Raw genomic sequence first — 27,639 nt, 5'->3', positions numbered from 1 at the left:
TATTGTCAGGGCAAAGCATACATGACAACTTCCTATGGATCGGAAATGGGTCAGACGTTTCCACTTGCCCACCTGAAGGAAACTGCAGGAGAAAGATCCTTCTCAATGGAATAAATATGGGTGACAAAAATCCCATAAAAACACAACACAAGGAAAAGAATCAGCATTAAATATCAACAAAGTTCAGAGAGGACCAAAAGTAGGCAGCACATCAGGATTTTTCTCCCTCTCACCTACTCTCTCTCCCTGTTCTCTTTGCCTTAACTTTGGAGAAACCAGAGGCAGCACGGTGACTGGGGAGATGCAGAAGTTCCAAACAGAGAAATGAAGAGGAAATCAATCACCCCATTCTCATTGCAGGTGACTGGCCTGAACCTGGCCTAAGGTGGGAGCAGGGAGAAGCTTTAAATGAAGCTTTGATGATTTTACTTGACTGAGCAAATTATGGAATTGAGAGGGTTTGGATGAACTAGTGGTGATGAGTAAATTTCTTCCCTTGACCAAAAGAGTCATATGCCCAGTCAGGGCAGTAAGAGTACTACCTCTTCAGATCAAGTTGGAAGAGACAGGGGAATAAAAAATACATTTATTTTCAGATGTATCATTTAGTTCTGATTATTAAATATAGTGGTTACTACATTCCTTTGAATACCTCAGTAGACTTATATAAATTCTAATCCTGCCACAGTTGCTCACCTGTTTAACTATACATTTCTTCTCTCTTCCACCCCCTCCACCAAAGTTGCATAGTGGTCTTAGCTTAAGTAGTCTTAGAAGCTGTCCTCTTGGCTCTAACCAATGCCGGTTGAATCTGTTTCTCTCCGAGTCCCATTTTCCTCATGTGCTGCAGAACATCACTGAGCCAGGTGATAGTGCAGGTATTTTCTAGCTCTCTTGTGTGATCCTACATATGTTTTTTTTGTTTTGTTTTTTTTTTTTTTTTTGAGACGGAGTCTTGCTCTGTCGCCCAGGCTGGAGTGCAGTGGCCCGATCTCAGCTCACTGCAAGCTCCGCCTCCCGGGTTTACGCCATTCTCCTGCCTCAGCCTCCCGAGTAGCTGGGACTACAGGCGCCCGCCACCTCGCCCGGCTAGTTTTTTTTTTTTGTATTTTTTTTTTTAGTAGAGACGGGGTTTCACCATGTTAGCCAGGATGGTCTGGATCTCCTGACCTCGTGATCCACCGGTCTCGGCCTCCCAAAGTGCTGGGATTACAGGCTTGAGCCACCGCGCCCGGCCGATCCTACATATGTTTTGAATTTCAAATTTGTTTCATTTTCTTCCTCTCCACAGCTCTTCACAATTTTATGGGGCTGTGGCCAAGGAGCTGAGCAAACGTGAGGAAGTATTTCAGTAGTGTAAGTTATTTGCTTGATACTCAGTTCCTCAGAGAGAGCTGTTCAAGAGGCTTTCACTTCATCTTGGAATAGAAAGGACCTCCTACATTGTGATGCAAATTAAACTGTAGAGATAGTACAGTTCTTTGTAATTTCTAACAGTGAAGAAGCTGAGCTTTGGAACAGGACAATTTAAAAATAAAAACTAAATGATTCTGTTTTAAAATACTTATTGATCATCTTATTTCATCATTTAATTTCCCAGATTCTATTCTACACAGTACCTGGCACATAATAGGTCCTCAATGTTTGTTTATTAAATGAGTGAGTGGTATACTGTAATATAGTGAAAATAATCTATTACATATCCAGGAGGTTAAACTTGGAGATTCACTAGAACATCATATTGTCTATTAGCTACAAAATGAGTGTAGATTACAAATTCAGAAGAGCTTTTCTAAATGCATCTTCACTACTAATTAATGGTGGATGCATTTTGGTCATGTAATACAATGCATTGAGTTTCTACATGCCAGACAATCTTTTAAGTGATTTATGTCCATTATCTCATTTATTCCTTACAGAAGTCTTATAAGGTCATCTCTACTTTGGTGATAATAAAATTGAGCCAGAGAGAGGTTAAGAGACTCACTTAAGGCTATATGGAACCAGGATTTTAATGGGGTTCAAGAGCCTGTTTTCAAACTCATAATTCCTTCCTTGAAATATGTCAAGGTTTTCTGACTTTCAATATACTATCTAGGAACTCTATGTAAAATAGTTTCCCCATGCCTTTAGTACTACTATACTATTCTTCCAGCTCTCTATTTAGTCAGTATTTATTTTCAACTATTATTGGCCACATACAGTCAGGAGCTGGGTTTGGGTGCCTACCCTCATGAACTTTCAGTTTGATGGGTGAAATGCACAATTATTAAACAATAACAGTAAAGTATTATGAGGAAATATAGGGTCCCTTAAGAAGGATACCCAATCCAGAGAAAGAGGCCATGGGAGGTTACTGAGGGAAGTGGCTCCTCATTCTTAGTACATGGCTTATATCTAGAATGAGGTCACTGCAAAGCCAGAGAAATAAAACTGGCTGTGTCTCCAGCTTCTGCAAAGTGCCAGGAACTCAATAAATGCTTGTTAAATTACTGGTGTTAGACTACATGAATAAAAAAAAAAAAATTAGAGGTATCATGGATACTACTTAGTTCCCCCAATCTACACTTTTTCTAAAGAGCAAATTACCTTCAGACTATGAGAAAAAGAGTCAAATTTTCCAAATTGTCCCCTAATTTTGATCAGTTCTAAAGCACCATAGCTCATTCTTCTTACCCCAGTGACCTGAATAAGATTTGACAATTCCAGCCATAAAATCTTACACGGGGCTTGGGCTCACAGAACTGAATTAACAAAACACGTTGTTTGTCTTTTTATTAAATCAAATTATGAAGGTACACTTTCGATCATTTGCAAATGTCACTCCTAATTAGCTCAAGGATCCTGATATAGACAAACCATACTCAAAGTCAATAGGTTAGGTAAGTTTTTGTGTATACCGTAAGGGCTAATGTCAGTATTTTGACTATTAGGTTCATGTGAACTTTTGAAAAGAGAGTTAAGAAAAACGATAATGTTTTAAATAGTGGCTTTGGATAGTTTAAGCTAAAATTGATTAATACTGCAATGTTTAATTCATTTTTAAAAGATTTATGACAAAACCCACAGTATTTTAGGTAATTTAGTCTCATTTGGAAACGCACCTTGCCAAGGCAAAAGCATCATCAATAAGACTTGCACGATCTGCTGAAGAAAATGTCTGGGAAGAGGGAGAAAGAGAGATAAAAAACACAATTCTTAAGGCAAAGCATGTTGAAAAAAATTAATATCATTAAGATGCTGTTCTTAGAACAAAACTAAAACAGTTTCCAACCATTGCTGTCTCTTACCTTGTGGTTCAAGGAGAGCTCTGCAGCTATCGAGTCCCAAGTTGCTACTTCATAATTTACACGATAAAACCCAATATGATCTGGGTTTATTTTGAGAAGAGCATTTCCACTAGGATTAGAAGAGTTCAAAGTGATTCCTGTGGTAGTAAATAAACACTAATGAGCAACATGTTTGCATGCACTGTAAACACAGAGAAATTAGACCCAGAGGGCAAAAAGAAAATAAAAGAAAAGAAATATTAGCTCAAGGAGGCTGGTTTGATTTGGATCCAAAACCCAAAACCCAATTTTTACTTAGTTGCCTAACTTTAGAATGTCACTATAATGAGAGAGCTAAAAAAGAAATAAGTAATATAAATAATTACACTGTAATTTATGATGGATAGTTTTTACTGGCAGAAGCTTGCCAAATGGGTGAAATAATTTTGTGCTGGTCAATCCATCAGTATAAGAAAACAATGCCTCCAGACAGATATGTCCATGCCTTCAGGGGTAGTCTATAGATCCCTAGTCATAATGGACTAATTATACAAAGAATATTCACTGGGGCAGCCTGGGGAGGGGATAAAAATGTAAACACTCAAAATAAGACTTTGTTTATTAAAATCAACATTGAAGTTGATGGAAATGGCTATTGCTAAGCAGGATAAATCATTGATAATCAGCAACACTTTAAAAATGTTACTGTATCAAGAAGACCTGCAATAGAATTGAGATCCGAATGAAACATTCTTGATTTTGTAATCGACTTCATACCTGTTTTTCCAATTTATCTATCTTTGTGAAGCCGTCTACTGCCTATTTCAGTTGATTACAACATACTTTTCCATCAACTGATTCATCAAATTAGCATTCTTTCTAAAACAACATCCATATATATGTCAGGCTCTGTTGTATAGATTTTAGAAGCCCAATGCTGAAGGAGCAGAGACTTATGTTTTAGGTAAAAGATATGTACTTAAAATAATAGCTATGCTTTGATATAACCATGTTTGTTAGCATTACTCCTATACTTTTCAATTCATACATCATACACTCTTTTGTTTACATGGACAATATACAATTTAAATAATGCTATAGGAACACAGTATAGTTGAGAAGTTTCAAATATTTTAAGGTACCAACAATGTAGGTTGTGGAATTGGAAAATAGGAGGTGATGCTGGAAATAAAAGTCAGGCCTCCAGTATGAAGAGTCATATGCCATGTTAAGAATCCATCTTATGAGAGGAGAAAAGAGTTTTAAGCAGAAAAGTAGCGTGCTCAAGTCTATTTTCTGGAAAGCTAATTTCAATAGTGGTATGGGAGACATTTTGGAGGCGATTCTAGAGACAAGAAGACTAATTTAGAGTCCACTGTAGTCATGTAGGGCAATAGAGGATGAGGGCTTACACTAATGTGGAGATGATGAAACTAGAAAGAAGTTGATTTATTCAAAAGACATATCACAAGTAAAATCAACAAAATCCTTTTTCTGACTTGATGTGGACAGTCAGAGGAGGGGAAAATGGATTGCACAACTGGATGAATAATGGTTTTGCCAGTAGAGAATAGAGGAAGGTGAGTCAGTTTGGGAGGAAATATGATTTAAATTTTGGAAGTGTTTGCAAGGTCTGGAAGATATCCAGGACACAGTAGTTTTTCATAATATATGAATAAGCTCTCCAACAAGACAATAAGTTTCTTTAGGAACTTTTGGAGTAGGTATTTGATAAATTATAAACCCTTACTCATGTAGAATTTCTCTCTCTTTGTCATCCTCCCATGGACAAGTTGTTGAAAGGAAGCTAATCTTTTGGCATCTGTACACTTTGAATGTTTGTATCAGAAAGAGAGTTGCTTGCTAAGCATAAAGCCATATGTTACAGGAGAAAGAGCATGAACTTTTGAGTCTGACAGACCTAGGATAAAATCCTTGCTCTGTGACTTACTAGCTGTGTGACCTTGGCCAGATCACTTGACCCCTCTGTGTCCCAGTTCACCCCAAGGAAGACAGGGACAAAAATCCCTCACAGGGCTGTTGTGAAGATTAAATAAGATAACATAGGTAAAGTGTTGGTCACATAGTTATGTGTTATGTATCCAACAGATGGTAGCTATCCCCATTATAATGAAAGGGGATATGCTGCCAGTTCTATAAATAGCGAAGCAAATATAAATAACATTGAGAAGTTCCTGGCAATCCATCTAAATACTGCCATATTTTAGTGTGCTTTATATGTACCTAGTTAAGCCTGTCTAGAGTTACTGTGATTTTTCTCACTCTATAGATGAGGAAGCTGAGATCCAGGAAGTCAGTAGTTAAGGACTTTCCAAGTTCATGCTACTTTTGGAACACTTGTCAACAGCAAAATACTGTTCAGTTGTTTAGTTACATAATGAGTAGAACTAAAATACTCTAGTAAGATTAAAATACAGGACTAATATACTGTATGTTTCCTTCTGTTACTCCATTTATTATTTTTTTTTCTGATTATAACAATAGTATGTATTCTTTATGGAGCACTTGGAAAATGCAAAAAAGTATAAAGAAGAATATAAAAATTACCCACCACAGTTAGCATGTTTTTACCTGTTGTGTGTGTGTATGTGTGTGTGTGTGTGTATCTTCTATATGCACACATGCACAAACACACAACAAACATAATGGGACCCTACACTTTTTATTATTAGTAATCCTTCTTCATTTGAAGTTATATTTTAAACACCTTGCAATTTCATTTTATATATTTGGAAATCTAAGCTTAATGGACATATAATGCTGTATCAACTTAAAAATTGTTTTATTCTGTTTCTTAATAGTTCTATCTATGCCAAAAAGTATTGAATGAATTATTTCTGAGTAGGAGCTCTTTCTAGAAAATTCTTACTTTTTTCTTTTATTTGCTTAGATGATAGAGAAAAGTGATAATTACCTTTTCAAAATTTCATCCAGAGCCTCTTTAATTTCAATCCTGGTAGATTTCAGTAACAGAGCACAAGTAACAGTTCTTTAATGTTACTATCTATTATAAATAATTGTAACAAATTTTAGACAAGTAGACAGTTTATGATAGCCTGAGATTCCTAGAGAAAAAAACATTTTTCTTTTTTTTTTTTTTTTTTTTGAGACGGAGTCTCACTCTGTCGCCCAGGCTGGAGTGCAGTGGCCGGATCTCAGCTCACTGCAAGCTCCGCCTCCCGGGCTCACGCCATTCTCCTGCCTCAGCCTCCCAAGCAGCTGGGACTACAGGCGCCCGCCGCCTCGCCCGGCTAGTTTTTTTTTGTATTTTTTAGTACAGACGGGGTTTCACCGGGTTAGCCAGGATGGTCTCGATCTCCTGAACTCGTGATCCGCCCGTCTTGGCCTCCCAAAGTGCTGGGATTACAGGCTTGAGCCACCGCGCCCCGCGAAAAAAACATTTTTCTTAGGTGACATAAATGCCGTGTTGCACTAATCCTTTAAGCGAATTATTTTTCAATGTAAAATTACAGAGTGTACCTCTTACTAAATTTTGTGTATCACTTGATAGTAAAACAACTGAGACTGGGCACAGTGACTCACACCTGTAATCCCAGCACTTTGGGAGGCCAAGATAGGAGGACTGCTTGAGACCATTTTGAGACCAGCCTGGTCAACATAGCAAGACCCCCATCTCAATTTATTTAAGAAAACAAAAAACAACTGAAAGATACGAGTAGTATTTTTTAACTAATGACATGCAAAATATACTTGAAGACCTAAAAGTTTCAAGTAGAATGCATTATTAGACTTTGGGGTCATAGAAGAAAATTTTAATTTCTGAAACTAAAGCTAATATGATCCATAATAAAATGGATCGGTTATCCATTTGTGGTAATGCTTTCAACAAATTACCCATTCAAGAAAGTATTAGTGATTGTTTTAGTAATAATTACAGGGTCCATTCTAAATCTCAGCAAGTGGCCTAGAGAATCTGCCTGTAAAGAAAGGTGTACAAGCATACCTTACTTTATTGCGCTAGACAGAAGTCACTTTATTGCACTTTGCAGATACTGCATTTTTTACAAATTGAAGGTTTGTAGCAAAGCCAGTCTATCAGTGCCATTTTCCCAACATCATGTGCTCACTTCATGTCTCTAGGTTACATTTTGATAATTCTTGCAATATTTCAAAATTTTCATTATTATAACATCTGTTAGGGTGGTCTGTGATCAGAGATTTTTGATGTTACTATTGTAATTGTTTTGGGGAGCCATGAACCACACCTACATAAGGTGAGAACTTAATCGGTAAGTGTTGTGTGTGTTCTGACTGCTCCACCAGCTGACCATTCCCCTGTCTCTCTTTCTCTTTCTCTTTCTTTCTCTCTCTCGTCCCCCGACTTGGGCCTGCCTATTCTTTTAGACACAACCATGTCAATATTAGGCCAATCAATAACCCTTCAATGGTCCCAAGTGTTCAGATGAAAGTAAGAGTTAAACATCTCTTACTTTAAATTAAAATATAGAAATGATTAAGCTTAGTGAGGTAAGTATGTCAAAAGCTGAGACAGGCTGAAAGCCAGGCCTCTTGTTCCACACAGTTAGCCAAGTTCTAAACATAAAGAAAAAGTCCTTGAAGGAAATTAAAAGTGCTACTCCAGTGAACACATGAATGATAAGAAAGAGAAACATCTGTATTGCTGATATGGAGAAAGTTCTAGCTCTCCGGATAGATGGTCAAACTAACTACAACATTCCCTTAATTCAAAGCCTAATCCAGAGAAATGCCCTAACTCTCTTCAATTCTATGAAGCCTGAGAGAGGTGAGGAAGCTGCAGCAGAGAAGTTGGAAGCTAGCAAAGGTTGGTTCTTGAGGTTTAAGGAAAGAAGTTATCTCCAAACATAAAAGTTCAAGGTGAAGCAGCAAGTGCTGATATAGAAGTTAAAGCAAGTTAATAAGAAGATCTAACTAAGATCATTTTTGAAGGCAGCTACACTTAAAAACATTTTCGGTGTAGATGAAACAGCTTTCTATTAGAAGAAGATGCCATTAAGGACTTTCACAGCTAGAGAGAAGTCGATGCCTGGCTTTAAAGCTTCAAAGGACAGGTTGACTCTCTCATTAGGGATGGATGCAGCTGGCAACTTTAAATTAAAGCCAATACTCATTTGCCATTCCAAAAATCTTAAGGCCCTTAAGAATCATGCTAAATCTCCTCTGCATGTGCTCTATAAATGGAACAACAAAGCCCAGATGACAGCACATCTGTTAATAGAATGGTTTACTGAATATTTTATGCCCATTGTTGAGACCTACTGCTCACCAAAAATGTTTCCTTTCAAAATAGTACTGCTTATTGACAATGCGCCTGGTCCTCCATGAGCTCTTATGGAAATGTATAAGCAGATTAATGTTTTCACAGCTGCTAACACAGTATCTATTCTGAAGCCCACAGATCAAGGATTGACTTTGACTTTCAAGTCTTGTTATTTAAGAAATACATTTTGTAAGGCAATAGCTACCATAGATAGTGATTCCTTTGATGGATCTGGACAAGGTACATTAGAAACCTTCTGGAAAGCATTCACCATTCTAGAAGCCATTAAGAACATTCATGATTCATAAGAGGAGGTCAAAATATCAACATTAACAGAAGTTTGGAAGAAGTTGATTGCAACCCTCATGAATGACTTTGAGGTGTTCAAGACCTGTATGGAGGACGTAACTGCAGATGTGGTGAAAATAGCAAGAGAGCTAGAATTAGAAGTGAACCCTGAAGATGTCTCTGAATTGCTGCTATCTCATGATAAAACTTGAATAGGTGAGGAGTTGCTTCTTAGGGGTGAGCAAAAAAAGCAGTTTCTTGAAATGGAATCTACTCCTGGTGAAGATGCCATGAGCATCTTGAACTGACAACAAAGGATTAAAAATATTCCGTAAACTTAATTGAGAAAGCAGCACCAGGGTTTGGGAGAAGTTCTACTATGCGTAAAATTCTATTAAACAGCATCACATGCTTCAAAGAAACCTTTTGTGAAAGGAAGGGTCAATTAATGCAGCAAACTTCAGTGTTGTCTTATTTTAAGAAATTGCCACAGCCACCCAAGTCGTTAGCAATCACCACCCTAATTAGCAAGCAGCCATCAACACTGAAGCAAGACCCTCTATCAGTAAAAAAGATTACAACTGGCTGAAGGCTCAGATGATTGTTAGCATTTTTAGGAATAAATTATTTTAGTTAACATATATACTTTTTTATACATAAGGCAATTGCACACTTAGTAGACTGCAGTATAGTGTAAACATAACTTGTATATGCACTGGGAAACCAAAACACTTGTGTAACTCACTTAATTGTGATATTTGCTTTATTGCAGTGACTTGGCACCAAAAACTGCAGTATCTCTCAGGTATGCCTGTGGCTTTAATATGTAATATGCAAGGAATAGGAAACTGGAAAAATGCAAGTCAATTACCATAAGGAAAGATAACAATTAGCAATAATTTTGGTAGTTGAAAAAAAAGAGCTGCAAAGGAGAGTTGGGTAGTGAAGATCTGTCAATGTGTCTCCAGTGTGCACAGGGAAATAGGTGCCAAATTGAGCTGGAACATGTGTTTCAGGCTATTTGACAGGTCTGGTCCTACAGAAAACAGTGTATGTGACAGAGGCCTGTTAGTTGTTTACCACACAGTTCCCTTTTCTTCCTGGGTACAGAGCTGGACTCTGTTAGCCTTCCTTGCAGGACATGATTGAGAACTGGCTATAAAATGTGGGCAGAAGTAACAGATGCACTTCGAGGCCTGATTCCCTCATTCTCTTCCCCTGTCTTTGGGCTAGATGCAAAAGATCCAGTGAGGGATTTCAAGATGCAGGGGATGGTAAAGCCATAAGAAGGAAGAAGACAGGATTTTCAAGTCATTATCTGGTGGAGAGCCACCTAGAAGAGATGACAGTCAGGAATATCTCCTTTAGATGTTGCATGAACAAGAAACTTTTATTGCACCAAGACACTATTGATTGTCTCTAAAGTGCAACAATTAGATTAACCTGGCTAATGCAGTATATCACACTATCACAATTTAAAGACCTCTGTAAAATAGTTAATCTACCTTAACTCTCCCTTTATTTATTTATTTATTTATTTATTTATTTATTTATTTATTTATTTTTGAGGCAGAGTTTTGCTCTTGTTGCCCAGGCTGGAGTGCAATGGCACAATCTCAGCTCACTGCAACCTCTGCCTCCCAGGTTCAAGCAATTCTCCTGCCTCAGCCTCCCAAGTAGCTGGGATTACAGGCATGTGTCACCATGCCTGGCTAATTTTGTATTTTTTTAGTAGAGACAGTGTTTCTCCATGCTGGTCAGGCTGGTCTTGAACTCCTGACCTCAGGTGATCTGCCTGCCTTGACCTCACAAAGTGTTGGGATTACAGGGGTGAGCCACCACACCTGGCCCCTTAATTCTTACTTAGTAACTTTCTTCCGGGAAAGAGATACCTAATTAGGTATGAGACATGAGTATTCGGATTCACTAACAAATATATTTTAACTGTGTAAATTAACAAATTAGCATTCTTAATCTCTTGTATGTTTGCTTTAGATGAGTAAATCTTCCAAGACTTGGTTGACCACAGCTGAACTGACAAATTGAGTTTCTAAACCAGCAAAACTGAACCCATAATCATCCAATCAAAGCTTGTGCATTCCATGAGGCTTAGCTTGAAAAAATGAAGAAAGTGTTTCCCTCTTTGTCATCAAATACAAAAATATATGCCCATCATTATTTTGGTATTAAATATTTATATATAACTATCATAGATGTTTAGTAAATCTATTTCTATCATAGAAACTGACTGGACAGTCTGGATAGTCCAAACCATCCAGGGACACCCTCAAATCTGGAAGTAAGAGTCACGAAAACAGCTATTGCAGAGTCTACACCACCTGCTAGACCTTAGACCTCGCCCAGATCCTATGCACTTAGAAATGTCTCTTTTAAAATATAATGTTTAGCAAGATTGGTTACCTGATACGATATAACAACCTTCAATCCTTCTAAATGTTAGAAAGCAGTAAATTAAATGCAAAAAGGTGGTATGCTACTAAATGTAGATGCACTGACAATAGCCAAAATAGCAGCTGACACTAAAAGACAGAGACATAACTAAAATACATGCAGTTAACCTCTAAAAGTACAACTGTCTGGGGCAAACAACCCTTCATTAAACTAGGACTTTCTGAACCCTTAGAATGTACAAGCATCTTGTTGATAATAAGGTGGACAGGAGACAAGAAATATGTGTAGTTTGTGTCATCAAGAAGCTTATAATTTAGTTGAGGAAAAAAAGAGAAAGGCCAGGTGCGGTGGCTCACGCCTATAATCCCAGCACTTTGGGAGGCTGAGGCAGGTGGATCACCTGAGGTCTGGAGTTCAAGACCAGCTTGGCCAACACTGTGAACCCCATCTCTACTAAAAATACAAAAAATTAGCCGGCCGTGGTGGTGGGCACCTGTAATCCCAGTTACATGGGAGGTTGAGGCAGGAGAATCACTTGAACCCAGGGAGCAGAGGTTGCAGTGAGCTGAGATCGTACCACTGCACTCCAGCCTGGGCAACAAGAGCGAAACTCTGTCAAAAAAAGAAGAAAGGAAAGAGAGAGAGAGAGAGAGAGAAAAGACAGAGCATATGAAGCTTAATAACAATGATTTTGTTTAAAATATAAAGTAATAATACTAGGAATAAGGATGGATGAAACTGACAGGATAAAATATACTATATTTTATGTCAGGAGATGATGACAGGAGAGATTATTCAGGGTAACTGGAGTAGCTAGAAAAGGTTTTGTGATAGAGGTTCTCTTCTTTTGTTAGAAATTATGAGTTTAGTTGTTGTTTTAATGCCTAAAATAGCACGTACAATAGAAATGTAAATAAAAGACCTTGGGGAGAGTCCCACTATTGCCTGAAGAATTTCTAACTAATGAATCATCAAAGAAACCAAGAGGAGGGAGGTAGGACTGGTAACATGAGCTGGTTGCCCATTTAGTACACTCAGGACATGTTCGTCATCCGTGCTCTAAGCTGAGAGCTGAAGATGTCCTCAAACAGGAAACAGGAACTTATTGTACAGCCTAAAAATGGAGCAGGCACTTTGAAGTAGAAAAAGACCTCTAGTTTGCTTCTGGCTCAGTGACCAGACATGATTCTGAAGTTTCAGACAAAGGCAGATTTGTCATCAAAGCTCTGTGACTATCAGCCTCTTCATTTATTTGTTTATTCATTCATGTATTCAATAAACAATTATTAGATGCCTGCTGTAGATCCAGAACAACAACAATAACAAACAAGCTCCATTTCCTCAAAGAATATTCTGTGGGGAAGGGAGACCTATATAGGTCAATAGTTAGAACGAAAAAATGTGTGAAATGTATTGACAAAGGGATATGAAGGAGTGTGAGAACTCCCTGCTCTTTCACTTTCACAGTCATGCTTCTGTCCAGAGCACACGTCTCCTCTACATTCAGTCAATTCTATCACCCATTTATACTCTGTCTTTAGCCTCTGAACTCTAAGCATTTTTTAGGAATGCTTCCCAAACCTCCAAACCTGGGCTGATGCTTCTATGAGTGCTTTTGGTGATCTGCATTGCCACAGAGGCACTTAGGACACAGCATTACATCTGCCTGCAAACCCATCCCTAGGCAATCACCTATGCAAGGGTTAGGATTGCTTTTTTTTTTTTTTTTTTTTTTGCCCCAGCACTACACCCATTGTTTCTCTGTTCTTGGCATGTAAGCAATACATGCTTGAAAGAATTAATTTAGTAATTAAGGATTAAATTTATTATTCCAAATATTCTAAGAAATACATAATACATATTAGAACAATGTCTATTGTGAAGTCTTGAAATGCATTCTACAAAGCACTTGAGTAAGCTTTAGTTATCTGGAAAATTCACTTGTATGGAAACTTCATTCCATGAAAGTGCTGGGTGAACTGTACTAGGGTAGATGAATTATTCACGCTTTCAAACTTGTAAACAGTAAATCAAACAGCTGCCGTGATATTCTTCCAATCCTCAATTAACTATGGTGACCAATGGGGAAAATATTTAGTAATAGTTAAACCAAATCCACTGAAAACCTTCCAGTGGAATTCTAACCTTCTTATGATGCCTTTTATCAGTGCTGTTACACATTGTTAAAAATGTCCTTTTTTTTCCCCCTGTCTTCTCCCTTTTCCTTCGGCAAATGTCCTTATGAATAAGAAGATGGTTAGAAGACCACAAAGATAGAGCCTGGCACTCAAACACAGCATAAAATACGAAGACAAAGTGGCATTGATCTGGGAATTCTGGAAAAATTTAGAATTTTTTTTGACCACGATATTACAATAATTATTAACATAAATAATCAAGAGAAAGGTTTGCTGTAATAGCAATCCCTGTGCAGAAGGGCTTCAGAAGGAGTTTCACCTCTACAATGACAAAGCTGGTAGTTTGTAGTAATAGTAAAAAATTACAAAAACAGTTAACAATAAACATTTTCTTAAAAGGCCCAAAGGTGGAAAAAACGCTGGATCCACAGAAAAACTTATACACAAATGTTTATAGCAGCATTATTCATAACAGAGAAAAGGTGGAAATGATCCAAATATCTATCAACTGAAAAATAGATAAACAAATGGTGGTATATCCATATAATGGGATATGATTTGGCAATAAAAAGGAATGAAGTAGTGATACATGCTATATCATGGATGAGCCTTGAAATCATTATGCTAATTGAAAAGTCACAAAATACTGCATATACACTTTACGTGAAATGACCAGAAGAGACAAATCTGTAGAAGTAGGGAACACATTAGTGGTTGCCTAGGGCTGGACGTATGGGAGGCTGCAGGCATGATAGCTTAAAGGGTATGGGGCTTCTAAAGCTGACTGTGGTGATGATTACACATCTGTGAATATACTAAAAACCACTGGATTGTACACTTTAAATGGGTGAATTTTATGATATGTGAATTATATCTCAGTAAAGCTGTTCTTAAAAGGCAATCTACTGGAAACAGAGTAAAAATGTATTGGCCAGGAGAAATCATACCTCATTAATATTTTAAAATATTTTACAGGAACAACGAGGCATATGTAAATAAAGAATGAGTGATCTACTTTTATCCTCAAGAAGACCCAGGTGAAAGTCCGTACTAAATGCTATTCTGAAATCAAGTCCTCATGAAATGGGGCAAAGATGAGTCTGGTTTGTCTTAGAAAAGAAATAGTTTTGAAACACCAAAATAAGTACAATGGAAAAAATATAAAAAGAAGGATTCTTCTGAGATTGCTGCTAAAGCTTGCCTTATCTATTATTTTTTTCATCAATCTGGAATTTCGTGATAAGTTCTACTTGTTTTTATATAACTCTAACATTTTTCAAGTAAGGAAAAAATAAATCAGTGCAGATAGAACACAAAGATGTTTCCAAAAAATGGTCTAATTTAATGCGAGCATTAAAAGAAAATCCTCAGGCTTGTCATATAACAGTTTAAGAAATTCAATGGCTTATTTATCTGATGAAAAGAAAAAAACAAAAAGGAAGGAAGGAAGGAAGGAAGGAAGGAAGGAAGGAAGCAAGCTTACACATTGATCTTCCAATGGCTGGGCATATGACCCTTCTCCTTTGGATATGGGTATTTATGATAAATCAGTCAGTCATGATAAATCACTGAAAAGAATATCTCAAGATAGAACAGTTCTCATTGTAGATGACGATTTGGAATCATCAATAAATTATTTAAGAGATCATTCAGCTGAAGTTTACAAAGTTCCAGCTTTACTGTTGCATCTTTATACTTATATTAGTTTAATGTGGTACATCAATTCAAAGAAGAAATAAATCAATTAATAATATTTACCTTCTTTTTCTGACCTATTAAATAACACACTGCTTGTTATATTATCTTCAGTCCATTTAACTGGAATGTTCCATGTATAACTAAAATTTTTTAAAAAAGAAAAATTTAACTTTTATTACTAAAAGATAAAATTTCAAGAGTAAAAATCACTAAAAAGCAATAGACGAGTGTATTTTCCTTTTAAGTGATTCTCTAGTCCATACTATACAATTAATGTAGCTAATACAACATTTTAGGGATGAAGATAAGCTGTATAACTGTTTTCAATTTCTATAAATCTATAACATTTAGAAATTGCATCAAAAATTAGCTAAGCATGAAAAAGATTATTTCAATAAAATGCTTTGGCATTTTAGAATAAAGATATTGCATAACTTGCACAAATACAGCACATCTTATTATAATACTGAACATTCACACACATACTTGCACACAGTCTAATATGCTACCATTTCCATCAAGGAACACAAAACATTTTTAGAAATTAGAAGACAAATAGTAAACTCTGTAAAGGAAATAACACATTTTAAAAATTATGCTAAAATTCTACCACCACCATCATCCCCTAAAGCCTCTCACACTGTCCCCTAAATATCCCGTATTTAGAACTAGAACTGATGTGCTCAAGGGAAGAATCATCAGGTAAGCACGTTTCAGGAGTTTTCAGTGCTTCTCTTTAGCTACTTAATATTTTCTTGCAGAGTGGGTATGTGGGAGCTAACTTTGTATTTTGATATATATACTTAACAGTTTGGTCTTAAAATCTCATTTTTTTTGATGGTTTGTTCTTATATCATCTCATATCAGAAAATGCAGATCTGGAGAGAAGGTGAATCTACGTACCATTGGCTGGTTTAGGTTTCAACTCAAAGTTGGTTTATCTGACAGATTCAATTTCCTAACAGAGAATTAGGGTTAACATTTCACCTTTTCAAGATATAACAAAATTTATATCGTTCAAGGAGAATATATTTTTGCTATATGCCTGAAAGAAGTAATCCCTTGTTTTATAACTATTGAAGTGTTGTACAGGATTGAGTTTTTTTTTTTTTTTAAATCAGCTTCTTTGGAGCATTTTATTGCAGTGCAATGTTTTTGGCTATACATTTCATAAAACCAACACATAAATTGCTTCTTGGGCCTTATAGTGGACACTGTTGGTGCTTCCCCCTTATCTCCTTAGACCCTTTTCTCTCTCTCTCTTTTCTTTTTTTTTTTTTTTGAGATGGAGTTTCCTTCTTGTTGCCCAAGCTGGAGTGCAATGGCATGGACTCGGCTCACTGCAACCTCTGCCTACCAGGTTCAAGTGATTCTCCTACCTCAGCCTCCCAAGTAGCTGGGATTACAGGCACCTGCCACCACACCCAGCCAATATTTTTGCATTTTTAGTAGAGATGGGGTTTCACTATGTTGGCCAGGCTGGTTTCAAACTCCTGATCTCAGGTGATCCACCTGCTTCAGCCTCCCAAAGTGCTGGGATTACAGGCATAAGCCACTGCGCCCAGCCCCCTTTGTCATTTTTGTACACCCTGGATACCAGTGTGCTTCCCCTGCCAACAATCAATACCTGGGTCTCTCTGACAGAGGACTGCCTGCCAGCTACCTGAGCAAGGAAAGCTAAAAGTTCCTGGGAATTTACGTCCTTCTGGATGTGGCCCTTAGCAATGACTGACAGGTGTGAGAATGTTTCCTGCCCCATCCATCAGGAGCACTCTGAAGTATGATCTGCACTGGCTCCAGGACTTTCCTGCAGGACTGAGTCAAAGTTACCCTCTTCAGGACCTGCTTCATACGGCACCTTTGCTGGGCTTCCTTTCCTTCTCTATCCCACTGCCTGCTCCCCCACTGATCTTTCCTGGAAACACTTCCTAACAAGTCACTTTCATGCACATGATCATTTCAGGGTCTGCTTCTAGGGACACCAAACTAAGAGCCCTTGCAGCTTCTCAGAAGACCGACGAAGAACTTTGCTAAAACACCACATATTACTTATATATCTCACTTTCACTGTTCTGCTGAATTGGTGCTGCCACGTAAACTAACATTTTATGCTTCCTCTTCTTTCCCCAATACCAATCTGACTGAAACAACAGAGCAGGCAGTGTCTGGATGACCTAGGCCCACAGTTAAGATTTCCTATTTTGACGATCCTCTCTAAAACATGGCCCCTGGGACTACACCATGCCTCAAAAGGGCAGAAGATATTCTAAGGTCATGTACAAAACTACTGCTCTGAGGCCTTTAAGAGTATCACAAGATAGAAATGATAGAAAGTTGAAGCTATACAATTTTATAGTTTTAGAATCACATAATCTAATGTAATCTAAGCTGAGTAAAATGACAGACTTGAGAGTACAAAATGTGAAGAAATGGAAATTACATAAATGAAATGATTGTGTTTTCTTCATATTGGCTAAAATTCAGGAGTATCAGAATTCATTTTTATAGACATAGTTCACTAACCATGTAAGAAGTTCTAGCAATATGAAATATGGCCACTCTAATTTTCTCTAAGGAAACTGACTTTGATTGCACCAAGGTGACACACTTACTCCCATTCCCTCTGCCTGTTTACACGGAGTGGACTATCAAAGGCACGTATGTTTTCCTGAGAGAGACATCCCGGGATGGAGATGTGAAACTGGCTCGTTTCTAAGAGATGGTTAAGGACATGGTGTTAAAGCAATAACTTATACATGGGTGAGTCATTTAAATTATAAAAAGATTCTAGTCAGTAAGAATTCCCTAATCTTGGATTATTTAAACAGTGAGAAAATATTTAGAGAAGACCATTGAACTTACAGTAAAACTTAACTGGTCACACTGTCTACCAAACAAGAATACATCTGAACAGAAAGCAGATGAAAGTTAGGGTCGGGAAAAAAAGCTAATTCCTTTATGGGTGCATGAAGGCATTTATTATGATCAAATTCTTCTTTTAAATGAAGAAGAATCATTTTGCTATAATGTCTCTTTCTTATTTGTTTAGAAGCTACTACTGATTTTTAACAAACGTACTCAACAGAGAAGAACCTATTTTCTAAGTTTCTTTTCCTATGCATATATGACTTCTTAAAAAAAAATAGAATGAACATATTAAATTTATAATAAGCCTTCACAAAAAAATCATGCAACTATGAATATAAATAAAGTGAAAATAGTATTTGAAGGTGGAAACTGAAGACAAATATTAAAGAAAGTATAAATGTTAATACAGTTCTATGTTCTAAGTCTTGGTGAATAAAATTTTTAAATTTATTGTTACAAAAGGTGATTTTATACCTAATGATATATTTAGTTCACTTGGCAGTAAAATTGTTTGGTTTGTGTGGAGAGAAATTCATAACCAACAAGCAGCTTTTAAAAATCCAACTTCATTAATTTAAAAAACTCCTTAGTTTAAATTATTGACTGTCTTTGGCTTAACAAATTAATGGATACATATGAGAGGAAGTAACAGTTACTGGGAAATTTTCCCAGTGTAAGTTTATTTCTCTAGAGAGAAATACTTTTTAAATTTTAATATCCAGAGGCTCCAGCAGTATTAAATAGTTAACTTAATTTGCTGGAACACAAAACAGTAACTATAAAAGAAACACTTCACAGTTGTTAACAGAACAATCACAGAGATTATTCTATGATTTTTGTAGTTGAATTATCACCTGAAAACAAGTCAGATCTATGTTTCAATTCACGTATCATGAAGAGGAAAATGTGAAAAACAAAGGTTTTCTCCATCATCATCTAATCTTTCCTTTCTAAAATAAAGGTAAGGAGTACACTTACCTTTGTAGTTCAGGGAGTATACAGACACTCCCTGAAGGGACCTCATATTGGTCTAAGTAGTCTAATTTCCTTTGTTGTAGTGTGACCTATTGATTTTCAAAACTTGCATTATAGCAGGATTCCCAGTTTCTCTGAGTATCACTTAGTGTGGGAGGATGGGTGCCTGAGGTTTCTAGGAAGAGAGGCCAAAGATGGGCCTCAACGAGGTGAGTACAATGGCTTTCTCAAGGCTTCTCCAGTTCAGGTGTCAACTGGCATCTTGGAAGCAGCTAATTTAATAACTTTGAGAGTTCATCATTCTCTGATGCCTTGGAAAGTCAAGTGCTTCGGCAATTTTAATTTTTGGAAACACCTGAGTGCGCTGTAGTGTGACTTATTTCCCCAACCCCTGAACTGTAATCCAGGAAACAGGCTCTGTTACCCCCCTTATACAGTACTCATCATGAAATGAGACTATAAAGATCTTTCTCTTCTGAAAAAATATGACTACGATCACAATGGTGCAAGATGAGAACGATCTTCTAAAAGGAGATTGTTCTCTGCCGATTCACCTGATTGAATTCCTTCCACATTGTTCTTTAATTAGGAATTTTAGCTCAACAAAATCTTTGGAACATCCACCATGCCCTCCAGCCCACAGCCACTCTTACCTAGTCCAGGCCTATCATTTCTGTCAACTGTCACGTGGGCTGCTCATTGCAGTATTGTTCTAATGGGTCCCCCTGCCTCCACTCCTGCCCCACTGCCCAGGATCTGTGATCAGTTCTCCACAGTGCAGCCAGAGGAGAACTTTGAAAAATTTAAATGTGATCCTGCCAATTCTCTCCTTAAAATCCTCAAATTTGCACACTATTTTCCAAAATCTTTAACATGGTCTGCATACCTGGTCCCTGCCTTCCTCTTCATCTTCACCTCACACCACTTTCCCAGTCACTCTCTGCTATCCCGTTTCTTGGAACCAGACTGCCTGGGTTCACATCAAGGCTCCATTATTCACACTGTGTGACCTTGAACAAATTACTTAATCACTTTGGCCACAAATTCCTCATTTACTATAAAATAAAATACATCTGAAGTGCTTAAAATAGTACCAATCACTTGGTCAATGTTCAATAAGTGTTGTAAATCATGTGTACAAGACTTTGGGGCTTTCATATATGTTATAGTTTCTGTTTTGCGGGGTAGGGGTGTTGTTTTGTTTTTTTGAGATGGATTCTCACTCTGTCACACAGGCTGGAGTACCGTGGCATGATCTCAGTTCACTGCAACCTCCGCCTCCCAGGTTCAAGCGAGTCTCCTGCCTCAGCCTCCCAAGTAGCTGGGATTACAGGTGTGTGCTACCATGCCCGGCTAATTTTTGTATTTTCAGTAGAGACAGGGTTTCATCAGGTCAGCCAGGCTGGTCGCGAACTCCTGACCTCGAGTGATCCACCCACCTCGGCCTCCCAAAGTGCTGGAATTACAGGCATGAGCCACCACGCCCAGCCATAGTTTCTGTTTTGAACATCTGAAACAGTCACTTCCCCACACCGATTTGCTCACCTAAAATATCACATCCTTGGAAAAGAAAGCCTTCTGTGACCCTCCCTACCCTACTCCACCTCCTGCTTCCCTCTCCCAATTAATTAAGGTTCAGCAAATCAGTGGACTCGTATAGTAAGAGAGAATAATTACTGTGAAACTTTCCAAATGGAAGCTTGTTTGACAAGAGACATATTTTTAGATTTAATATCCAAATATTCTAGTGGTATTAGAGGTGGTCAATCTAATTTGCTAGAACATAAAACAATATAAAGGAACCAGTTTAGAGTTATTAAAGACTTTCTAAAACATCTTTTTGTTATTCTAATTGCTACAGGATAATTGATCTTACAATAATTTATATATGTGACCATAAAATTATGTCAATGAAATCCTTAAGAAAGAGAAAAAGAAGACAAAGGGTCTCTTCAGTGGCAATCAGGCAGTGGAGATTATAGGACACCTGGGTGGGAATGGGTGAAAGATTCTCTCTACTAAAACAAAGTATTCAAATGTTGAAAGAGGGGGCAATAAAAACTGGGCATGGATGAAATGGGAAAAAGAATCCTATCTAGTCCAGGCACAGTGGCTCACACCTGTAATCCCAGCACTTTGGGAGGCCGAGCCGGGTGGATCACCTGAGGTCAGGAGTTTAAGACCAGCCTCATTAACATGGTGAAACTCTGTCTCTACTAAAAATACAAAAATTAGCTGGGTGTGGTGGCAAGCACCTGTAATCCCAGCTACTCGGGAGGTTGAGGCAGGAGAATTGCTTGAACCCAGGAGGCGGAGGTTGCAGTGGGCTGACTGGGTGACAGAGTGAGACTCTGTCTTAAAAAAAAAAAAAAAAAGCTAAACAAACAAACAAAAAGAACGCCTATCTGTTGGGTGCTAGACTTTTCATATTTGTCTTCTCTTTCGTATTTGCCAACTCTATGTGTGTTTGCCCTATACTTTTGGAGGATTTGCCAAATTTATTTTTAGTTGGTCTATTACTTTTATTGAGAATCAGAAATTTAATCTTTCAGAGTTATTTTGTGTTCTCAATTTGTCCTTTCTAAGACATTCTGCTCCTAGTTCACTGGTGTAATAGTTCTTCATCTCTGAATATATCTCATACATTTATTTTGTTTCCTTAGTTATGCATCTTATAAAGTCAGGATTTGTTTGTTTTTTCACATGAAATTTTAAGCTTTTATCCTTCCAAATTGTCTTCATGTATCTTATGATCTTTGTCATTCATATTTAAGAAAGAATTAAATTGATTCGGATGGCTGGTGTGTACTCTCTCTATTATCGAGAAGGGATTATATATATATAAATGTGTGTATATATAATTATTATTTATTTTATCTTATTTTATTATTTTTAGGGATGAGTTCTTGCTCTGCTACGTAGGCTGGAGTGCAGTGGTGCGATCATGGCTCACTGCAGCCTCAAACTCCTGACTTGAGGTGACTCAGTCATCTTCAGGTCTCAGCCTTCTGACTAGCTAGGACTACAGGCGTGAACTACCATACTCCAGTGCCTTTTAAAAATTTTTTTGTAGAGACGGGCTCTTGTTATGTTGCCCAGGCTGAAGGGAGTTGTATTTATGAAATAAGTTTCTCTGCTGAGCAGAAGGTCTGACTGGGAGCTCTGTGTGTGTGTATGAGGGGTGCTGTCAGCTCCAGCCCACCCATCCTGCAAATGACATAATAAGGGAGGCTTTACTCTGAGAGTCTCAACCAAATGGAAATCCTTAGCTCTCCTCTACTGTTTTAGTCAATTTCTTTAGAAAACAAGCCCACTGTATTTTTGCCTGGGGCCATTGCCAGATTTCTGAGAGCTCTGTGGAGACAAAGAAATGGTAGGTGGCGGAGAGAAAGTCGGGGTGAGGGGTGGTCCAACTGGCACAATTGTCCTGGGACTAGACTATCAATTCATTGCCCTATTTTCAGCCTCACTTCTCACTCTTACTCTTCAGTCTTCATGCTGACACTGAACCTAGAACCTGTCTAGGGATAGGGAAGTTCCCTTATTATTATCTGATTGTATTTTCCTCAGACTGTATTTCTCCTTCTGCTTTTCTTCTTCAGAACTCTGTGATACATATGGCCCCTCCCTTTATTTTCTTTATTCTTGTAGATTTATTTCTTTAGGTGATTCCATTCCTCTCTTCAATATCTGTAAAGAACAGGACATGGATGCATGTGCTCTGCCCACCATTTCAAACCTGGAAATCACTTGGCTATTTTTGAATCCCTTGTTCCCCTAAAGGCACTGTGGCTTTATACTTGTGTATCAGTCATCCATCATGTACTCAAGAATAGGATATAAAACAAATGGCCAATATTTCTGCCAAATTTCTGTGTTTTTTTTTCAAATGCATTATAGAGCCTTACCCAAGATCTGAAGGGGGCTGAGAAGGGTTAGCTCTTGAGTCCAGCAGAAACCGTTTCTGTGTGATGTTCTTGCCACCATTCACGTTAAGCACAGGATAACCCATCTGTCTGGTCCAGGTGTCCATTACTTCTTTCACTGGGAGCCTACTTGCCTAAGATTGAAAACAAAATGGAGACTAATTAATTAACAAATATGAGAAATAAAAGGATAGAATAGTTAGATTAGAAAATGATTGGTAAGCCATTTGTAAATCAGACAAAGAAATATTTGGGGATATACACTCTTCCTTACCTCTTCCAGTGCTGCCCAAAAATCAGAAGTTTTTGCATTCTTGAATTGGTATTTTTCCAAGTACATCTGTGTGTAAAAGATAATCAGTATGTTAGAAGTCAATGTTTGCTTTTCTCATCCTTTCATAAGATGAACCGAACCCCTACTACTCAATTCTGCCTCTACTGCACAAAACCAGCCATAGACAACATGTACATGAATGAGCATGGCTGTTGCATTGATATTTGAATTCCATACAATGTTCATGTATCATAAAATATTCTTCTTCTTTTGATTTTTTTCAACCATTTAATAATGTGGAAACCATATTTAGTTTATGGGCCTTAAAAAATACATGGATGGTGGGCCAGATTTGGCCTGAAGACAGTAGCTTGCTGATCTCTGCTCTAAGGAAATAAATACACAACCTTTTGAATAATGATGATGATGGTGGTGGTGGTGGTGGTGGTGGTGGATGAATTGGGGACGTTATTCACTGTAAAGCATAAGTCTTCACTCTTCAAATATTTTAAAGTACAAGTTTTTAGATTTAAGCTTCTTTTGACAATTTTCTTTACAAAACCTTTTTCTATATGTGAGTTTTCAAATATAGTGTGATTTATCCCCAGAAAAAAATTCCCAGTCTTCTAATCCCGTAACTGGGAGCCACTTGGAGTTTACCAGTAAACTTTCCAAAGTTCCTGCTGTATCACTGCTCCGTTGCTTTCTGGAATTGTCCTGACTGAAAGTGGAGGTCTTTGATAGAAATGGAACCATCTTCAGTGTTCTTAATGTTAACTTTGCACATATCATTTTCGCTCTAAGTTGCTACAATTTTCAGTAGGTGCTGTACCTAAATCACGTTACCTCCTAAATGCCTCTTCTTTTCAGGCATAGAGATAAAACAGTATTAGCAGGACTCCAAGAAGCCTGGAAGAGGGGTGAAGCCACTTTGGAATGCTGCCTCCATATTTGTTCTTTTGGTTAATTCACTTCTTGGCACTACCACCAGAGGGCAGGCAAAGGAAGGGAGAAGCAGCAATCACTTTTAGGTATTCATTACAGAGTTGCACAAATCATTCATCGTATCTTAATAAAATAGTTGAATATTTGGTAAATCAAATGTCTAATATTTTAAAATAATAATAATTGAATACTTGTATAGTAATAATTATAACCATAGCTGTGTTTTGATGACAATTTCTATTGAATAGCATCTTTTAAAATTAATTTAGAAGAGTTTATTCGACTACTACAATGTCTTTAGCTTAGAAACATGCATTCGTGGAATTGGAAGGGACTTTAAATATTTTTAATAGAGCTCCCACATTTTGAGGTGAAGGACACTGCTCCCCCTAACTACCTGGGTGCCTTCAGAGGTGAAGAGATTTGCCTGAGAGGAGAATTCTGAACCCTGAATCAGTGTGTGTGTGGTTTTCATCACTGTTATTGTTGTTACTGGTTTTAAAATTGCAGTTTCTTGCTTCTCATGAACCACAGGCTGAATGGAAATTTATGTAATCAGCATATTAAAAGGTACTAATTTTATATTGTCTAGATTAGTGCTTCTGAATATTCTATATTAAGACACTTCCCTCTTCACCTTGAATAATCATGTAGTCGTTCAAGTCCAAATTACATGATGACCTAGGTCATAGTTCATTATTAATTAGAATCAGTGAGCACAATAGGAAACGAACAATATTTCTGTTACTAGTATTCCAAGAAGGGAAAAGACATTTTCCAGCTGACCCACTCCTGTCTTATGGACAGTACTACTGATACTAGAAGAAAAAGAAAGGAAGAATATATTCTGTTTCTATATCATGACCACATATTGTTATGAATGCCCCCTTCTCTATTACATCTTTTATGTACAAGTATAGCCTTAAAGATTTTCCAGTTGATAATTTTGTTCTTATTTCCCCCATCCTGCGCCTATTTTGCTGTTTGAGGTTGAGTTTGGGGCAAAGTGATGAGCATGAAAGAGAATAAACAACTGGCCACCCCCATATTTAGTTCCACACCAGGTTAGCTAACAAAGAGTCACTTTGGGAAGAAAGTTAGTATTTGCAATGGAAATACCTTGAACTCTCATTCACAGACTGTGGGATTTCAGGGCAACAATCATAGAGTGATGATGACAACTCAAGGAGGATATTGTTGGGATGCTCGAACTATCTGAACTATGGAACTATGTTCCAGTTGGTCTGATTTCTTATTGGATGTGGCCTATATCTATCATATACTATTTTCAGATATTAGCTAGTGTTTGAAGATTGAAGGAAAAGAGTGTTTGGGTGTTTTGTGTAAATTCATTCCATAGCACTATAATGGTATGAAATATCAATATCTATTATTCCTAGTTCAGTTTTTAACACCATCTGTGATCACAGTTAAAGGAAGACTTTTAACTTGAGAATTATTAGTTTTAAACAAAACTGGTTTTTAAAATTAATTTTAACATAGATACTGGGTTAAAGGAAATATGAGGTTTTATTGAATTATTAGGGTAGCTATTCATTTTCAAGGACTCTTGGTACTTCTCTATAAAACTCAATATGAAAGATTATTTAATTTGAAGTCAGCTCTGAAGATGCCAAAAGTATGTTATTAATTAATTACAATTTAATTTAAAATCAAACTATACAAATCGAATTTTAACTTAATTTTTGAAAATGAATTTTCTTTATTTCTATGTTCTGTATAATTTATTATAGACTATTCACTTGTTCATTCGTTTAACAAACATTTTCAGGACGACTTAATATGTGTAATTAAACTAGGCCCTGCAGTATAGGTAAAGATATAGAAGACAGAGTTCCTGATTAAAGATGCTTACAATGGGCTGGGCACAGCAGCTCATGGCTGTAATCCCAGCACTTTGGGAGGCTGAAGCAGGCAGATCTCTTCAGCTCACAAGTTCAAGACCAGCCTGGGCAACATGGCGACACCCCGTCTCTACTAAAAATATAAAAATTAGCCGGGTGTGGTGGTGCCTGTAATCCCAGCTACTCGGGAGACTGAGACATGAGAATTGCTTGAACCTGGGAGGCAGAGATTGCAATGAGCCAAGTTCAAGCCACTGCACTCCAGCCTCAGTGACAGAGTGAGACTCTGTCTCAATAATAATAATGATAATGCTTACAATGAGGGAAGATATGATAAAATTTGAGTTTGAAACTTATGGAAAAGTTACAAGATGTTCTCATGTATGCAGAAGCACAAGCACATAGCTTCTCTCTTTGCACCTAATGTCTCTACAAAATATTTTGCTAATAGACAAAGGGTTAAAATATACTGATACACTTCCCAAATATTTCCTAACTCTTGACTTTATTTCTTACTTTAATAATCACCTAGGTGTTGCACTATTGGGTAGAAGGGGGCCATTTTCTTTTAGAGTAGTGTAGAGAGGGCTAAATGCCACATAAGAAGGCTTGATGGGAGTGAAATCTATGGGAATGGTGACCTTCTCCTGGAGAATCACATACAGAAGAAGTACTTTCTGCGGCAGCCAGCAGGAGGCGTTTCTCCAACCTGTTTTCTGCTCTCTGGGTTGGATACCATCAGCACTGCTGCGCCTGACTACCTGGGTTACCGCAGTAGGCAGGATGGAGGTGGAAGGGAAAGAGTACGAAGAGAACTTCATTTCTAGGCTGGAATGGGGCCAACCTGCAGAGACCGCAGTTATAGGGACACATTGTAGCTACTTTGATAAAATTAAAAATAAAAACAAACCGGGGCCTATTGGCTTAGGGTCTGTTAAAAGAATGAAAATGAAACAGAAACATCTGCTGGAATAAATAATACACTTAAATAGGATGTGTGAAATGCTTCAGAAAGTTTATTGTCATTTCTGTTACCAAAAGGAAGCCTCTTTATTCATTGACTCCATTGTAATAAGCATACTAATATTGATCTTTTCTAATCTAATAATAAGGGGAAAATCTTATACTCAGTGTAAGGGATGACCTTTATAGACAGATTTAAATGTTTATATCATGTTGCTGTGGAAAGAATCGTATTCCCTGAAATTCACATAAGCCCTAACCCACAGTGTGATAGTATTTAGAAACGAAGCCTTTGGGAGGTGTCACATTTAGATGAGATCATGAGGCTGGGACCCTTATGATGGAACCAGTATCCTTATAAGAGACATCAGAGTGCTCTCTCTCTCTCTCTCCCTCTCTCTCTGCTATGTGAGGACACAGTGGGAAGTCTACCATCTGCAAGCCCGGAAGAGAGGCTTCACCAGAAACTGAATCGGCCAGCACTTTGATCTTGGACTTTCCAGCCTCCATCACTGCGAGAAAATGCATTTCTGTTGTTTAAGCCACCCAGTCTATGGTATTTCCTTATGGTAGCCCAAGCTGACTAACACATGTAAGGAGTTTCAAAAATAACTAAGTGATTTGTTTCAACTTCTCCGTGAGACTTCTGCTAAATGATCATTACAGATACAATGCAGGTACCCAATTGGATGTAAAACCATCTTTTTATCTTTTGCTATATTATCTATGCCTCAGTA

General features: G+C 37.5%; 1 protein-coding gene across 1 annotated transcript in view; it reads right to left on the bottom strand.

The window, feature by feature from the left end:
* ENPEP (glutamyl aminopeptidase) overlaps positions 1 to 27,639 on the bottom strand; it is an 83,452-nt gene that overhangs the window by 16,719 nt on the left and 39,094 nt on the right. The window contains exons 9-13 of the mRNA XM_037990910.2: positions 23,130 to 23,195; positions 22,838 to 22,989; positions 15,147 to 15,226; positions 3,291 to 3,427; positions 3,105 to 3,160 (exon numbers count right to left, since the gene is read on the bottom strand). Of these exons, the coding sequence (XP_037846838.2) occupies positions 3,105 to 3,160; positions 3,291 to 3,427; positions 15,147 to 15,226; positions 22,838 to 22,989; positions 23,130 to 23,195 (491 nt within the window). The remainder of the gene's footprint in view (positions 1 to 3,104; positions 3,161 to 3,290; positions 3,428 to 15,146; positions 15,227 to 22,837; positions 22,990 to 23,129; positions 23,196 to 27,639) is intronic.

This window comes from Chlorocebus sabaeus, chromosome 7 (genome assembly GCF_047675955.1).
Source record: "Chlorocebus sabaeus isolate Y175 chromosome 7, mChlSab1.0.hap1, whole genome shotgun sequence".
NCBI lineage: Eukaryota > Metazoa > Chordata > Mammalia > Primates > Cercopithecidae > Chlorocebus > Chlorocebus sabaeus.
Note: the sequence above shows the minus strand (reverse complement) of the source record. Positions and strands in the feature narration are given on the sequence as shown.